Source organism: Danio rerio, chromosome 10 (genome assembly GCF_052040795.2).
Source record: "Danio rerio strain M-AB ecotype USA chromosome 10, GRCz13ab, whole genome shotgun sequence".
Classification (NCBI taxonomy): domain Eukaryota; kingdom Metazoa; phylum Chordata; class Actinopteri; order Cypriniformes; family Danionidae; genus Danio; species Danio rerio.
Window position 1 is genome coordinate 17,263,757 of NC_141030.1, and position 18,899 is coordinate 17,282,655.

The following is an 18,899-nucleotide window of genomic DNA, read 5'->3' on the forward strand; positions in this document are numbered from 1 at the left end:
GAAATCATATCATACTCCATCCTGATATCAGAGTATTGTTTCATATTGCTGGCTGCTTAATAAGTGTATTCAATCGTTGGCAATGCATCAAGATGCACATGCTTATATCCTTAACTGCTTTCATACGATAGATTAAAAGGACTAACGTTAAATATTAAATCAATTCACAACAAATATTCAGAACACAAATCCAGGTCTCATTGTGTGTAATTTGTATTTACATACAACATCATAGAAATGCACAATTTTAAAAAAACTGAAGAAAACTAAGAAAAATCATTGATAGATCGAACTTTTTTTATGCAAGTTTTTCAAGCAGAACCTCAATTCCTTTTGAGTTCTGGAGCCGCTGTAGCTCAGGAATGCTGGATTTCAGCATAGCTTTCACTTCTTCAGCAACACTTTCATCTGCGCTCTGGAGAAGACTGTGAAAACACAACAAACAAAACCAAATAAAGCAGCCGAAAGCAACGGATTTGGAGATCCATTCACAGATTAAACGTGCATACAACATAAGACTTCCAATTCCTTATCTCTGATTGGTAGGCGAAAAAGAAGTGACATCGCAATAAAACAAACAGTCCAGGCTGAGAAAATAAAGAAACAAATCTCTCTCTGCTTAAAGTCTTAGGGAGATTATAAGAGGTCATGCACAAAGACTGAGGCAGAGACAGGGAGTGGAAAGAACCCATAATCCTTTGCGGGTTGTAACTCAAGGGCTTGCCGGTTTCAATGGCAGCTGCGAGCCACGGTTTAGCCCTTTATTAGCATACAGACAACAGCGTGGAATAATGAAGCAGGACTGTGGAAGATGTGCTTAACCCAAAGCTCACTGTAAGAAATTCCTCCAGCTAATAATCGACAGTGTGATGGAAGAGCAGTAAATGTGCAGAGAAAGAGCGTTTGAGATGTCTTAGGCCCAGCAGTATTTTAAAGGCTTTGTGAAGCAGGGGTTTTTTAACATGACTGAGCGTATGGGTGTTTTTTTTCTGTGTGTATATTCACGGTATTTAACCAGCGCTCACTGAACAATAGCTGCTGCTGTGGCACATTTACAACCAATTACTTTAAAGTTGAACTGGAGTACATACAATAAATTGGCCCCTTGATGACAACGATCAAAAGGCGCCTAGGAAAAGAATGTCTTTGTTTAACATTTTGATCTTTTGCTTGAAATATTAGCAAAAAGAAAATGATGATGCTTGCGTTTGTTCTTAGGCTGCATTTACTCTGCAGTTCTTGATGGTCAACTTCGATTTTGTGACTGGATCTGATTTTATTGCTGACCTGCTTACATTATCTTTTAAAAGTGACTCATATCCTATTGTCTGCTTTTACACTGCACATGGCAAAGGTGCCATGACCAGAAAAAAAAAAGAGCGGGCGCTGACTAACAGATGATAATAAGAGCGCTCTTTTCTTCGTTCCTGTGGAAAGTGTGTGTTAAGTGTATATACCAGGGGTGGCCAACCCTGTTCCTGGAGAGCCACCTTCACGCAGATTTCAGTTGCAACCAAAATCAAACACACCTGAACCACATGGAAATGTGGTCTAAAAATAATCTCTACATTGTAATGTCATTTCCTTCTTTTCTTTGTGTTAACTACACTGTAAAAACAATCTGTTAATTAACATTTTTTTGTATTTTTCTGTTTATTTCTGGTTGTGAAATGCATTATAGGATGTTGATCTTTGACTTTTGACTCAATTCTACAGTTTAACAAAGTGACTTGTATTAATATTTGAGTAGTTTAATTAATATAAGCAATAATATCCAGATAATTAAGTCTGTAAAATAGCAGAAAATGTTTAAATGAAGTTTATTGATTGACTGATTCTCTATTCTGCTGCTCTAGACGCGGATATAACTGAGGGCGCGGGTGGTGAGGGTAGATTCAGGGACGCCACTCTTTCTATTCTGCCGCCCTAGACGCGGTTATAACTGAGGCGTGGGTGGCGAGGGTAGTTTATGGGATGCAGCCCTCTCTATTCTGCCGCCCTAGACACGGATTAACTGTGGGCGCGGGTGGCGTGGATAGTTTCGGGGATGCCGCTCTCTCTATTCTGCCACCCTAGACACGGATGAAGGCGCGGGTAGCGAGGGTAGTTTCGGGGACGCCGCCCTCTCTATTCTGCCGCCCTAGACACGGATATAACTGTGGGCACGGGTGGCGAGGGTAGTTTCGGGGATGCCGCTCTCTCTATTCTGCCGCCCTAGACACGGACATAACTGGGTGCGGGTGGCGAGGGTAGTTTCGGGGATGCCACTCTCTCTATTCTGCCACCCTAGACGCGGATGAGGGCGCGGATAGCGAGGGTAGTTTCGGGGACGCCGCCCTCTCTATTCTGCCGCCCTAGACACGGATATAACTGTGGGCGCGGGTGGCGAGGGTAGTTTCGGGGATGCCGCTCTCTCTATTCTGCCGCCCTAGACACGGACATAACTGGGTGCGGGTGGCGAGGGTAGTTTCGGGGATGCCACTCTCTCTATTCTGCCACCCTAGACGCGGATGAGGGCGCGGATAGCGAGGGTAGTTTCGGGGACGCCGCCCTCTCTATTCTTCCGCCCTAGGCGCCCGCCTAGGTCGCCTCTATGGACGGACCGGCCCTGGTTGTTGTTGAAGCCATTACAGACAGACTGTGGCGACTTTGGAGACGTTCTGCCCCCAAGATCCAACTAACGTCTGAAATTTCATGATGATTATGATGAAGCCTTTATTTGTCACATACACTAGTACATATTGCGAAATTTGACCCCTCCGATCATACACAAACATTACACATTTTAGAGGAAGACAGGTCAGACGAGAGGTAGCTTTTAGAAAGAGGAAATGAAATACATTTGGAAAGAGGGAGGCAAAAAAAAAAATGTTTCTTGCTCATATTTACCAAGTGTACCAAACATTAGTGGAAGACACTGTAAAAAGGCAGTTCATTTAGCTATTTTTTAGATTTGTAGAGGTCATAAACCTACCAACAAAGAATAATGGCACCACGGTTGACCGAAGCCCATGTCTTGAGGTTCTCCAACCCAACCTTCTCTAGAAGAATCCTTGAAAAACGCTCTGTGGATCAAAATGAGGCAAAATAAAACATGTGTTTGCATGGAAAACCACTCAGTTTGTATTTTTATTAACATGTTTACATGAAAGAAAACTTCTAGGAATAGAAAAGGAAGTCTAAAAGTATCCTCAGTATTCCCATAAAGCCTTCAGCTCAATGTTTTGAAGCCATGATGTGACATTTTGTACTTGCCCTCTCTCTCTGTGTCCTTCATCTTGGTGTCCTGCTCAATCAACCATTTCAGCACCAGATGACCAGCGGGGTGTTCAGCCATATGCAGCTACAGGAAACACAACCGTCAAACCACTACCATACGAAAGACATCCTGTAATGTTCCTGTTTTATATGTTTCTATTAAAAAATTCGGAATAAAAAGGTAACACTTATAATACAATCTAATTTGTCAACAATTGCTTAAAAAGCTTTGTTAATCTATGTTAATGTTAGTTAAATAACTGCAAATTCATGTCAGCTAAAGTCCATCATAAATATGAAGTTACAAGTTTTAAGTTTTCAGTTAAAATTTGTTTTCTTTAATAATTCTGTGAACAAAAACTAAAAATAAATTCAAATATAAAAATAAAAGCTGCAGTTGGCTCACGTTAATTAAAAAAGCAATACATTTCCTAAAATATTTATTAATCATTGTTAATTTCAATAAAATACAACTGTTCAGCCCCTTTTAAATCAAGTCAATTACATACAACAAATTCTAATTCAACAAATTCAAGCTACACAATATAGCGTTTCAGCATCGATATTGCAATGTGTGTATCTGCAATAGTCTTTTTAGGTTTAATGTGTTTTCTGTCACTACTCGTTTAGCCTGCGTTAAAGCATTCAGTGTAAGCTGCACGATTAATCATCATAAGATCGGGATCTCAACATACGTATGATATTTTCTCTAAAATATTTGTATGAAATGCTCATTTAAACCTTTATTTATAAACATATCCATAAATATGTTTAATATATCTTATATATGAAAACTTTTTTTAAGGTCAACAGGGAGATTACAAAAGACCAGCTTCCGCTTTAAACTAGAATGACTAAATATCTACAATTAAATGTCTACTATTCACAAATACAGACCAATGTAAAATACCTCAAGTCTGTTAAAACGTATCAATCTGACGGCGGTTGACTTTGCAGCTAGACATTATTGGGAGATCGCTGACATGAACAGTGAACAGCTCTGATTAAGCGCGTCAGAAGCTCATACGCAAGTTTCCATTCTATGGCAAAAACACTATTGAGCCTTGCTAGATCCTCCTGTATGGGCGCACATCTCTTATAAATCGCTCACAGGACATTAATTTGGACAATTATGTGGATCTATTAAATAGTTATAAAATATAAAATACACAAAGAGAGACTTTCACTTTTGCGTCGAATTTGAAGAGATTTGGAGAAAGTGCATTACTTCGATCATTTTAATATAGCATATTAATAATGAAGTCCAAAAATTATAGTATAATATTGAGAGTTAATTTTAAGCATTCTCGCGGCCCACCTGCAAGATTGCTGAGGCCCACTAGTAGGCCACGGAATACCGGTTGAGAATCCCTGTGTTACACCACTAGAAAAATTGTATTCCAATGTATATTTGAAATATTGTATATTACAATGTACAATTTGAAAAAATAAAATATAAGATTTTTCCAATATAATTTAGTCTATTCCTGTTTCAGCTCTAATTTTTTTGTTTCGATACTGCATAGGTTATTATTGCAGTATTAATTAAAGCCATGCATTAATACTGTACTGATGGCGTTGCACATATCTTCTACACATTCATTACCTGTCCATCCTTTCCACCTGGTATAAGGGGTCCATCTGCCAGAGCTGCCACTGCCTCCATAGCAGGTCTGAGATCTCCAACAGCAGAGCCCAGTATGTCGCTCACCACCACACAGCAGGATTTATCCATGACCATAGACTGAGCGTTTTCACACAGATGATTCAGCAGAGAAGGAGACGCGGCCTCCAGCAGCTCCTTTCTCCTGATCAGCACATCCTTTTTACTAGAGGAGAAACACAATGAGGTTCAGAACTGGACTGGAGCATTTCTGCATCAACATTTATCAGTCTTTCTTCTATCATTACATAACTGGAGCGCATCACCCCATCAGATTTTTTTCATGTTCCTTTCCTACAAAACAAGTCTATGATTTGTTTTTTTAATAAACCAATAAAATAGCCTCATGTTGTTTGTTGTTATAACAAATCTGCACTAAACATGACAGAAAACGTTTTTGGCAAAAAAAAAACAAAAAAACTTTTTTTATATTTTAGGCTTAATATATCAGACTTTTATTTGCCCATAGAAAGTACACAAAAGTAACACTTGTAAAGAAAGTTGGTCCTGTTTAAATACAAGACATGTCCCACAAGCAAGTGGCAGTGACTACGAATGGTCCAATATGATGATGATCTTTAAGACTTGTCCTTAGATGTGCTCTGATTTTTTAGTGTTATTTTATGCACTTGAAGAAATTTGGTGTTCCTTCAGAGGCGATTACCTTTCCATAATAGTATACACTCACCGGACATTTTATTAGGTACACCTGTCCAACTGCTCGTTAAAGCAAATTTCTAATAAATCACTTGGCAGAAACTCAAGATGATCGGTGCAGTTCAAACCAAGCATCAACATGGGGAAGTAGGGGTATTTAAGTGACTTTGAACGTAGCAAGGTTTTTAGTGCCGGATGGGCTGGTTTGAGTATCTCCGAAACTGCTGATCTATAGGGATTTTCACGCACAACCATGTCTAGGGTTTACAGAGAATGGTCTGAAAAAGAGAAAATATCCAGTGAGCTGCAGTTCTGTGGGCCCAAATGACTTGATGTGAGAGGAGAATGCCCAGACTGGTTCAAGCTAGGGCTACAAGATTAAACGCATTATGATCACGATAACAATATTTGTGCCCCCCACGATCAATAATTAAATATAGTCATGATTTTACAGTATAAAGATCAAGTCATTATTTTAATGGGCGAAGTTTACGGATTGTACCGCATCACAAGCATGAGGTGACTGCATCTATTGCAAGAGGTTTTTTTTTTGAGGAATGCAATGTTGATCAGGTAGTCTTCTGATGGCTACATCGCAGCACGACATAAAGCACGAATCATCTCAGACTGGTTTCTTGACCATGAAAATGAGTTCACTGTACTCAAATGGCCTCCACAGTCACCAGATCTCAATACAAGAGCATCTTTGGGATGTGGTGGAACAGGTGATTCACATCATGGATGTGCAAATCTGACAAATCTGCAGCAACAGTGTGATGCTATAATGTCAATATGGACCAAAATCTCTGAGTAATATTTCCAGTACCTTGTTGAATCTATGCCAAAAAGGATTAAGGCAAAAAGGGGTCCAACCTGGTACTAGTAAGATGTACCTAATAAAGTGGGAGGTGAGAGTTTTAAGACTAGTACAGACAGGAATACAAATAATTTGCACTTTGGCTTTAAAGAGAGATGTCACAAATATTTTTTGCAAATTTTGAGAAAAGACATCATGAAATAAGTCATTTTTATTTTTTTGCAAAAAAATCTGTAATATATTGTACGTAATAACGTATCAAATTATAAATAATTGTGACAACAACACTAATATATTTGTAGAGAAGTGTCAATTTTCTTGCTTGACTAACCTGTGCGCATTGCCGTCCCCTTTCTCCAGCACTTGAATGATTTCAGGTAAGAGGTGAGCAGGGTCTCTAGGACTCAGCAGGTAAAGCAGCACCTTTTTACCGTGTTTATTGCTGATTATTTCAGATAAGGAACTAACCATTTCCTGAGAACAAAAGAAGACACATATTATTATACAACAACCAAGTCAACAAATATAACTAATAAAAAAAAAACCTTAAGAGAACTTACTGAGATAATAATTTGTTTAACCAGCTTGGTGTCATCAATGCAATCGAATGCAGCCAAAAGTACAAGATGAGCATATTCACCCTGAAAATTAAGAATTGTATTAAATTACAAAATCAATATAAATAATAAATATATAGATGCATATGTATTTCATAGTTTTTCTTTGGTGGAACCAATTTAGCAAGAAATATGCGCAAACTAATATTAACTAATATTTAGCAAAATATTACACATACTAAAAGAACACAAAAATCACTTGGCTGAATAAATGTTTATGTTTACAATAAAATAAAATGTGATATAACTATCCAAAATTACTGCCACAATACCATCCATAGTAAATGCTGGTGCTTTTTTAATTAAAATGTCCATGTCGGCAGTTTCAGTGTTTCCCCTACCATTATATTAGGGGGGCACCCCACCCTCCGAACGGCTTCACGTCACAGCCGCTAAAATATATACAGATGCGATGAGACCTCTGTTTAGTTTATTGGCACGGCTTGTGCTGCTGTGATGAGTTCGCCCCTATCTAGCATCTCATCCAACCTTGTGACCGCTTCCAGAAGCTCCGCGAGTCTCCCGCAAATTTATACCAGCCCCGCAATCCCCAAAAATGAGTAAGAATACTCGGAAATCATGGCGAGGAGAGTGTATGAGCAAGACAACAGATTGCGAGAGGCACAGTGATGGTCTAAGGATTACATTAGTTAGGTTAAATGAACAAAGAGGTAAAGATATCGTTAGTGCAAATCCCTATCTCTCTCTCTCTCTCTCTCTCTCTCTCCCTCCCTCATTGAGAGATCAGCTGTCACTAGTTGGAGACGAGCAAAATATTTGAATGGTCATGCATGTATTTAGACCTTTTTACATATATCAACTGAAAGTTCTGTGTTTTTGACAATATTACAAGTCCACTAAAAGCTGTCTGGATTTATTTTTAGTTCTTGTAATACACTCATTGCTATAAACAGTAGTTTATAGGCTTGTTTCCTTTTAATAACGAAGTAATAGATTTATAGGTATTCATTTTAACTTCTGCATTATATGTGAGCTCCAAACTTGATCTTGATTGAGACATGTTGAATTCTTCTTTCATCATTTGCAATGTTTCCAAATTGCATTATAATTTTTCATAACAATTTTTATATCTGTGTTATATTTGTTTCTGTGGCAGTTCATTCCGCTGTGACAACCCCTGATAAATAAGGAACTAAGCCAGAGTGAAATAAATGGATGTTTTATCTTCTATAAAGCTTCTTCTGGCAATGACACATTCGCACCTAAATGGTTATAAGATACGTGTTTAAGGGATTATATGCAGCATCCTCAATTTATTCTCTGAGGTAAGGCTAGATCTTCTCTCATGGTTCATACTTAGATGGAAAATGTGCTCAATGCATTATAAAGCTTGAAGCATCAGAATCAGTGCTCAGTATCAGACAATCACCATGACAAGGAATCAGGAATCTGTATTGGCTGAAAAAATCCTGATTGCATTTACATTTAGTCATTTAGCAGATGCTTTTATCCAAAGCGACTTACAAATGAGGACAAGGAAGCAATTTACACAACTATAAGAGCAACAATGAATAAGTGCTATAGGCAAGTTTCAGGTCTGTAAAGTCTAAGAAGCATTAGTAAAATTGTTTGGGTTTTTTAGAGAGTTTTTACAGTTAGTGGTATATCCAGAGAGGCAATTGCAGATTAGGAAGTGAAGTGGAGACTAAATAGTTGGGTTTTTAGTCGTTACTTGAAAACAGCGAGAGACTCTGCCGTTCTGATGCAGTTAGGGAGTTTATTCCACCAACTGGGCAGATTGAGCGTGAGCGTTTGGGAAAGTGATTTCTTCCCTCTTTGGGATGGAACCACGAGGCGACATTCATTCACAGAACGCAAGTTTCTGGAGGGCACATAGATCTGCAGAAGTGAGAGCAGATAAGAAGGAGCAAAGCCAGAAGTCGCTTTGTAGGCGAACATCAGAGCTTTGAATTTGATGCGAGCAGCAACTGGCAGCCAGTGCAAACTGGTGAGTAGCGGAGTGACATGTGCTTTTTTAGGTTCTTTAAAGACCACTCGTGCTGCTGCGTTCTGGAGCAGCTGAAGAGGCTTGATAGAGTTAGCTGGAAGCCCCGCTAGTAGAGAGTTGCAGTAATCCAGTCTGGAGAGAACAAGAGCTTGAACAAGGAGTTGAGCTGCATGTTCAGATAAGAAGGGTCGGATCTTTCTGATGTTATAGAGTGCGAATCTGCACGATCGAGCAGTTCTAGAAACTGTGTAACCCCGGTGTCCTGGCCAAAGTCCCTCTATCGGCCCTTACGATCATGGCCTCCCAATCATCTCCTTCCACCAAATTGGCTCGAGCACTGTCTCTCCACTCCACCAATAGCTGGTTTGTGGTGAGCGCACTGGCGCCGTTGTCCTGTGGCTGCCGTCGCATCATCCAAATGGATGCTGCACACTGGTGGTGGTGTGGAGAGACCCCCCTCATGATTGTAAAGAGCTTTGGGTGTATGGCCATACACAATAAATGCGCTATATAAATACACACATTACATTACATTACATAGAAATGTGGTCAGAGAAGTTTAGTTGGTCATCAAATAATTGGAGCATCTCTAGCATTGACCCAACTTGGCTGGCAGAGCGGCAATACTTCCCCTTGGCTGTACAAGCCCAAAAAGATACACTGCAGTGACAAAAGCTGCACACTTTGCGGATCAAAAAAAAGATACAAAAATAAATGTTCATTTTTACCTTGTACGGTTGTCCAGTTTAAATAATTCAGTTTTTTACTGCTGTCATTAAAGAAACAAATTAACACCATGACTCCTTGTGTCAGTGTCAGTCTGAACAGCCGCGCCACGCCGCATCACAGCCCCAATCCCCCCTCAGCTTCCAGCCCCATTCACTTTAAATCAGTTTTAATCAATTCTTACATTTGTGGTTTCAGAGCACTCTACTCAAAACTCAATTTTTCATTTTCATGTGACTGAGGTCATAACCACATTCAGGCATAGACACATTGTCTTTTTTGGATCCGACCAGATAAATGTTCTGGTTTAAACAAGCAGTGCCGTTTCACTCCACTTTTGGTGTAACGTTCCTCATTAACAACAGAAATTGCAACATTTCTCAGTTTTGTAAAGTGGCAATTGCACCAGAGCAACCTCGAACAAAAAGAAATCACACCAATAGCATGAATGATCACAACATTTGTCAGAAGCCTGTATCATTATCATTATAATCCAGATCTCTGAGAAACTAAAAGGCAACTTACCATGGCAAACTTTGCAATATACGATTTCATCGTTTTTACTATAACCTTTCGGTCCTGCATTAAAAACAAAAGAAGAGCAGCATGTCACACTCCAGCGATCATGAACGGTCCAATATGATGATGATCTTTAAGAGTTCTGACCTTAGTTGTGCCGTGCCATAAACAGTGCATGGTGACTCTGGCTCCATCGTGTGTGTGTGCCATGTACACGACGGCCTCTCTGATCGACTCAATCATCTCCTGAAAATATTACACACCAGACATCAGTGGAGTATGTGGACGACAATAAGACTGGTAGTCAATCTAGACGAAGATCTCACCGTTCTCTGTTTGTCCGGAGCGTGCTCAAAGAAGTCCAGGAAAACTTTGTGAACCAATGAATGTTTAATGACAGCCTCTCTACATAAGAAATATAATGCATTAATTCAAAAAATACAAAAGCACTATGAGCAGATGACTTCATTGGATCCTAGTACAGATAGGTGGCATTTTGGTATGCTTTGTACAATAATAATAGAGGTGGGAGGAAAAAGTCAAAAGTCAAAAGTTGCCATTGCCAGAATTGATTCTGTATTCAAAATAGATGACGACAATGCAAGCCTGCGCAGACATGAGCTCTAAACAAAACAAAAAAAATGCTAGTTGCACATATGCATTCTGCAAAATTCACTTTATTTAGACAGCTGGGTAATTATAGGTCCACTCTGCTTATGCGTTGCAATTAGAAAAAAGGAAAAATATCGAGAAAAGTTGAGAATTCTTTTGAAATAGGATTGTGACTTTCAGAATCAAAATCGGATCTCAAAGTCCCTCAAGATTCCCACTCCTAGATAATAATAATTTTTACAAAATACAACTTTGTCTGTAAAGTCATGCCAGTGTACTATTTACATCTAGGGTTGTAATGATGACCCACAAGCTAGTTCGATACAAATATGTGAGGATTCAAAGTGGTTTAGATGCCAAACAAATCCCAATACAATTGGAGTAGGAGTTTATATAAATGAATAAGGGAAACTGACTGCCCTTTGAAGGGTTTACATGGTATTTTATATTCATCCTGCCTTTGAACAACACATATTAAAGAAGCATGAATCCAGAACTGCTTTATTTACAATAGTATCCCAGGAAACATTAAAATATATATACTAATAAAAACACTTTAAATAATCAAATCTCCCAAAAGCAGAAATGTACATGCAAGGTTCTAAATATTTTGAATTAGCCTTTTATTTTTATATTTTATGGTTTCCTTTTAAGGGCATTGGGCACTGGTAGTAGTGAGAAAGCACATTTGGTGTATAGCAAACAGTGGTGTATAAATTCATTCATTGCAATTTAAACTTTCTTTTCACTTCGCATTACAGTATGGTTCTGCCTAGCACAGCTCATTTTGGTTCGATTTTGTTCGGCTTACATTGCACTTCCACTGCAGTTTAGTACCATTTATGGTCCGTTTACACAGAGTGGTACAGTCCGGTACGGGTCACTTTTATTAGGCTTGCGTGTCCACTGCCAAAAGGGTAGCCTTTTTGTGGGCGTGGTGTACAACAGGAAGTTTCAAATGACGTCATTTTTAGTCGAGGAAATGTCACAGTAAAGCTGTACGGGTCATTGACATATCATGTGAGAAGCACTTTTCACAAAACAGATGTTTTATGCACAAAAATACTTGTGTATAAATGTTCATTAATGACCTTTCTATGAACATCATTCGATTATAACTGCAGATCAATGATTGTGCGAAATAGCCTACGGTAACGTCTGCAATTATATAAAATAAATAAATGCAAGTACAGAACCCTTACAGTCTCCGATGTTAGTAATTACAGAAAAACATACAGCACACATTTAGTCCTTTTTGGGGTTCAAAAACAACCCAAACTGTAGCCCACAGTCAGCAAACCTGGCTGCTGCTGACTGTTTAAATGTTTGGAGTCTTTATGCTGGTAGTGAAATATCTCTCGGGCCAATCTGTGATCAGCAGTGTGTATATTAGAGCTGTGAACCTACACTAGTCTCACGGTTCGGTTTGGTTACGATTATCATGCCATCGACTCGGTTCAATTCGATATTTCGGTGCATCACAGTGCATTGACGATGCTTTTATATTTTCTTCACAGCAGCAGCTCTTGTATTAAAATGTATGAATATATTTATATAGGCTATTATTTGTAATACAATTTTGTCACTTAATACAAACAGTCAGATATATAAACTGTAACTTAAAAAAAACGAGCATTTAGCAAATAATATAAACAAATAAAATATAAATATCCAGCTCAATTTCTGATCCTTGTCTAGTTCTCTTACACCCCTTTGATTGGTCACACCCTCAACAAAGACGGTTGCGATTGGCTCTTTCGCGCTGCGCTCTTCAGATGAATGATAAGCGACAGGCGGCGATCTCACAGCTGATCTATGATAGACACGGTGGAGAAAACTCTGCAGACACGCGCTCGTTTCTGTAATCCAAAAGTAACGCTGTAAAACAGCCGAGAGGAGAAGAAAAGCCACGCCAGCAGGTCAAATGGGCCACTGTGTGTGTGTGTGTGTTTGTGAGAAAGAGAGACAGAGCGAGAGCGAGCGAGAGAGAGAGAGAAATGGAGTAGGCTACTTTCATTCTCAAACACACAGTGAAATTGTGCACAGTTCATGAGTATTAAGTAGTTAGAGCGTTGTAAATACTCGCGATCGTCTCCCTCGCGACAGAGCGCATATGAGGTAAATGACGTCAGTAATAACCGGTTATGATTATTACTGAACCGATACCGAATTGTCCGCGTCTGCATTGCGGTGCATCAAAGAAACGATTAATTTTGATACCCCTAGTGAATATGTCACATTTGAATGAAGTGCAAATGCCCCCGAAAGAGAACAGTACTGAACCAAACAGCAGCATACCATGGAAAAGCATCTTACATTTCTCATGTAAAGACAGAAAGAAAAAAAACTAGAGTGCTTTATAATCTGTTTTGAGATTTACTCACTTCTGTGCCATGGGTGTAAGGATCTGCTTCATTTCATCCAAGATGCTCTCCAATTTCCCTGGATTTGCTTCCAGAACTTTCTCTAACGTAGGACAAACTGATGACTGACAATAAAAGAAAGAAAAATCATCACTGATTCACTGATCACTTTTTACTGTACAACAAACACTTAAATCATTTCATTTACATTAAAAAGATGACATTTACAGGAATCCAAGAGCTAAGAACACGAGTACCTTTAAGACGGTGAACGTGTTTCCATAGAGCTCTTCAGTGAGCATGAGTCTCTGAGAGAGGATGGCTTTATCATTATAAGCGTATTCCACAACTGAAGACGCCTCCGAGTGTCTGAGCATCTGCCTGACTTTCCCTTTAAAAGCCAACATCACTTCACCCACCTGCTCTTTACTCCTACATGACAAAACAAGCAAACAATTCCCGTTAAGACTGATCCTAAAGTCGGCACCAGTGGTGTAGTGGTTAGTGTGTCGATAGATGCACTCCGGTGCTCATGATGACTCGAGTTCGATTCCTGTATCGCCGTCCTATGCCGATCCTTCACCTCTCCTCTCTCTATTCCACATGTTTTTCTGTCAATGCTCTCTACTTTCCAATACAATATTAAAGGTGAAAACCCCTAAAAAATAATTATAAAAAAAAGACTGAACCTAAAAACTCTACGCTCATCATTTAGAATGAAACCGATTCACCTTTTTCAATGATCCTTTGTGTGAATTATTAAAGTAACTAAAAACAAACTGCAAAAAGTGAAGTAATGAGAGGTAATTCCCTGTAATCAGTAAAGTGAGAAATGTTGGTGAGAAGTGAGAAGTCATTATTCTCCTCACAGAAACATTTCTTTTAGCAGACCATTAGTGACCCATAAAACTGAAAACATGCTAAGCCATAGCTATATTATGAAAATATTAAGCATTTCTGTACGGTAGAAAATAAAATGAGAAAATAAATAATAATGTTTGAGGAACAAAACACAATGAACTCGAAGATCTTTGACCACAGATATGCTTATGATACTAATGTCATGTTAAAATGAAGCGTATTATTACATTAATGACAGACAATATTAATAATAAAGGCACAAATCCAAACATACCTCTCGCTCAGTTTGCACTATGAATATGATTTAACTGTAGCACAATTTTATTATTTAAAATGATTTGCTTTAATACTTTTTTCCTCAAACAGGAAGTTCAGCCCATAAATTAATCATGTCAAAAGCGGAACAATCAAACACATTTCCATACATATCGAAACAAAGAATATGATTTATTTAATGCTTTTATATGAAACTACATTAAAAATAGGCCTGCACAATATATTAAAATATTATCGCTATCACGATAACGGCAAGAGAATGGTGATTTAAAGTCTAAACGTTTGCACCTTGATATGTTTTTTTAGATTCAATTAGCTCAGAAAAATATCTATTACCTATAAAATTAAACAGTGTTCTGGAAGTTATACAACGTAAGAAATAAAACGTTATCGCAACACTTAACATCAAATATTTTCCCAGTATTGTGCAGCCCTAATGAAAAATAAATTTTAAGGAGGGTCATAAAAAGGGGTAGTGACTTACCCATACATTAGGAACTTCTTTACAATGTTTCTGGCATATTTTGATTTACTCAACTCCACAATGTGTTCTAAAAAGCAAAACATTGGTGTAGAGGAGGGCAGTAAGAAACAATCAGTTGATACAAACACATGCAGTTACAGAGGACGGATGCAAAAACCAACCTTTGAGTTCATCAAACACCTCCTTTCTCTGCTTATCACTGCCAAACTGAATAAAACACTGAAGCACCCGCGTGGAATCATGCGCAAATGCAATCTAGCAAAGAAAAGACAAACTTAACATCACACTCTATCTTTCAAACAGTGAATACATACCACAAGAGTTTACTACTTACCGTTTTAATTTTGCCTTTTACAAGATCCTGCAGCTCTTTCATCAGTTTAGTCCTTTTTTGCTTATCACAGTCTTTCCTGCATTTCCAAATAGATGAGACTTGAATGTTATGACAGACAGATACGAGTCTTTCTTTAGCACTTCTACTTCTTTGTTCTTTAATATTCATTTAAACTAAGCGGCTTAGTTTTACACTTTCTATTTCACATTATTACTAGAGCTGTGAACCTACACTAGTCTCACGGTTCGGTTACGATTATCAGGCCATCGATTCGGTTCAATTCGATATTTTGGTGCATCGACGGTGCTTTTCATACACAGTTTTCTTCACAGCAACAGTTCTTGTATTAAAATGTATGAATATATTTATATTTATATATTATTTGTAATACAATTTTGTCATTTATTACAAACAGTCAGATATATAAACTGTAACTTTAAACAAAACAAGCTTTTAGCAAATAATATAAACAAATATAAATATCCAACTCAATTTCTGATCCTTGTCTAGTTCTCTTACACCTCTTTGATTGGTCACACCCTCAACAAAAACGGATGCGATTGGCTCTTGCGCGATGCGCTCTTCACAGATGAGTGACACTGAGCGGCAGGGGCGATCTCACAGCTGATGTATGAAAGACACGGTGAAGAAAACTCTGCAGACACGCGCTCATTTCTTTATCCAGAAGTAACGCTGTAAAACAGCCGAGAGGAGAAGAAAAGCCACGCCAACAGGTCAAATGGGCCACTGTGTGTGTGTGTGAGAAAGAGAGAGAGACAGAGAGAGAGAAATGGAGTACTTTCATTCTCTCGATCTCAGTGAAATAGGGGCTTTTGTTGTATATCTCAGTGAAAGACTGATTCAATTGTGCACAGTTTATTAAGAGTATTAAGCAGTTAGAGCGTTGTAAATACTCGCGATTGCCTTCCTCCTGACAGAGCGCATATGAGGTAAATGACGTCAGTAATAACCGGTTATGATTATTACTGAACAGATACCGAATTGTCCGCGTCTGCATCACAGTGCACCGAAGAAACAATTAATTTTGACACCCGTAATTATTACACTACTCCCTGAAATGCTAAATTCTGGTGAATTACAACATGTCCAAGTAATTATTCTCTAATAATAACTGACTAAACAAATAACACAGGCTCATCCATGTACTGCAAATTATATTGACTGTTGTGTTTGTTTGTGTTATTGACAAGCTTTTATTAAGAAACACTTTTCTTTCTGCAAGCTTTCTTTTTAAAAAGCTAGTTAGCAAATACAGCTCGGATCAATTTTGTGGCAAGAAGCAGTGTAATTTATACTGCGTGATAAACCCCATCAGTATTATACATCTGCTGATAAGCCTGACCTTATACTGCAAACCAGCTGACTGGATGTATATTATTCCTAACTTAAAATAGTATTTAAACCAGTTAATTATTCATTTGCACACTGATATTATTGTTGAACAAATATATGAAAGGCATCTCTAGTAACAAAACAAGTTGTACAGAAATCATCATGCTGAAATAATTCATATAAATTATGCCATCAACACAACTGGCTTAGTTATATTTATACTGCGGTTATAAAACATGTATTACCTCATGTTAAACACATACAGCAAAAAATAACATTTCCGACTGACACAATTTGAAACACAAACCTTTGTTTGGCTGTATTTTAAAAAGACAATTAAAAAAAACATTTATTTGCATTTAAAAAATGTATTAACTTATTATCATATGAAAACTTTATTTTCAAATCTAATTTCTAATTGGCTTCAAATTCATTTCTAACAGCAATAGTGTTAATATTTTTTTTAAACCAGGTAAAATCTTTTTAAATCAATTTATGTTTATCTGTGTTCACATAACAAGTGGCAAAATATTCAAGTTTTATACAGCAGTTCTGATAAAAAAAATAAAAAAAAACATTTTGGTCAAAAATACTAAAAAGACAACACCAAGAGACACAAACCTCTACAAAAGTAAAATGGCCGTAAGTAAAGAAGCATCACTACATAAAATGCCCCACAAACACTCACCGTCTTACCATCTCCCACACTTGCTTTGCTCTGCTTACGATCTGGTAGCTCTCTTTTCTATCAGTCTGCTGACGATTCAGCTTCAGTTCTTTCTTTTTTTGTTTAAACTCATCCCATTTAGGTTTTTTTCGCTCAGCACCTGTCAAAGAAACAACAACAAAGACTGAACAACCTGAAAAACAACCATTATTAAGAATCACACATATTCCCAAATAAGACAATAAAGAGATATCAGTACCTTCCTCTTGTTTGATTCTGTCTCCAGGAAATTTTCTCTTCTTGGCAAATTTTCCATCTGTTGGTTTTCTGTTGAACTTCTGTGGTCCTCCTTCTCCACCTGACTTTCTAAAACCTTTGCCTTTGTCATTGTTGTGAGGTTTGAATGGCCGTTTGCCTTGTGGTTTTCCTCCAGGTTTACCTTTTCAAGGTAAGCACATATATTAATGCAATGTAACCATATGGCAACGCTTTTGTCAATTGGTCAAAGACAAGACATCTTGTTTTGGTTTCTACATAATTTACAAAAGTAGTTATTTGCATAGTAAGCATTTAAAACAGAGTGTCTGCTTAAAAAGTTCAAGCAAAACAAACATACCACATATTAATTCTAAGGTATACTAATGACTATGCAAACATACTATTATGGTATTATTGTAAATCATTGAAAATGTATTTTGGACAAAATGGTAAATCGCAGTTGTTTGAAACAGTAGCAATGTAAAAAGATTTCAAATAAATGATCTAATGAGTATTTCCAGAGTGCATTGTGATCTTAAAGAAAAAAAATGGAATTTCCCCATCATTAACTCACATTCAAATGGTTGTTAACGTTTATGTATTTTTCTTTCTTGTTGAATATTGGGGAAAAACTATGAAAGTCAAAGGCTGCTTTTTTCAGTATTCTTCAAAAATATCTTCCTTTGTTTTTAACAGAACAAAGAAGCTCAAATACGTTGAAACAAATGGAGGATAACTAAGTAAATAGTTAAAATGTAATTCTTGAATACAGTAAATATGCCCAAAGATTTTTGCATTTTAATCTAGTGCTACACTTAATGACAACATCGTGGGTGGCTGCGGTAAATCATGGTAAAATATGTATTGAAGTAAGTATTTTAACTCAAGAAAAAAAAATACAAATATATAAAAAACAAAACCTATATTATACATTTTTTGTTGATACTTAAACACTGTAATTTAATTTTCTGTGTACAATCACACTACAGACTTACAGTGAAGTAAAAACTTTGGAGATCTTACTACAAAATATGACCCAAGACTTTAAAATGTGTTTACCTTTGGATTTGAATGAAGGTTTCTTTCCGTCTCTTGGAGTGAATGATTTCTTTCTTGGTTTACCCTCCATAATGGACTGCAAATCGTTGATTAATTGTTAGATTTTTAATATATTACAAAAGCAAAAGATGTTACGTTATGCCTTCACGCAACCGTAGAGATGAAACTATATAATTTACTATATTTGCTCATACTAAAGTCTAAAAATATTGACATGCAAGTAGCCTAATACGTGTTACACATACGCTTGCAAGTTAGAACATTTCTCGTCTTAAACTAGAGTAAATCTTGTTGTTTTTCCCAAATACGATGGAACACGTTTCAATACTCACCCATGTGTACAGACAAACAACTTTACGGCATCTGAAAAATGTCGTAGTTAATGTTGGCCGTTTGCGACAGTGTG

At 37.5% G+C, this 18,899-nt stretch overlaps 1 protein-coding gene and 1 long non-coding RNA gene across 5 annotated transcripts; one reads left to right on the forward strand and one right to left on the reverse strand.

Moving 5' to 3' along the window:
- Positions 1–189: 189 nt before the first annotated feature.
- On the reverse strand, positions 190–18,883 carry pum3 (pumilio RNA-binding family member 3). 4 transcript variants are annotated; one of them, XR_015500387.1, is made up of 19 exons: positions 18,826–18,854; positions 18,494–18,569; positions 17,436–17,615; positions 17,198–17,336; positions 15,157–15,232; positions 14,984–15,077; positions 14,823–14,889; positions 13,459–13,633; positions 13,223–13,326; positions 10,553–10,631; positions 10,374–10,472; positions 9,519–10,286; positions 7,539–9,218; positions 6,956–7,153; positions 6,727–6,869; positions 4,865–5,087; positions 3,256–3,343; positions 2,975–3,065; positions 190–425 (listed from the first exon to the last, which is right to left on the reverse strand). XR_015500387.1 is itself a non-coding variant. In NM_001353848.1 (18 exon segments), coding segments are annotated over 17 exon segments (1,890 nt in total). In that variant the 5' UTR covers positions 18,564–18,569; positions 18,826–18,883; the 3' UTR covers positions 190–298.
- Positions 17,302–18,842, forward strand: LOC147842013 (uncharacterized). Its single transcript, XR_015500913.1, has 2 exons — positions 17,302–17,850; positions 17,911–18,842. It is a non-coding gene; the product is annotated as an uncharacterized LOC147842013 (long non-coding RNA).
- Positions 18,884–18,899: the final 16 nt, after the last annotated feature.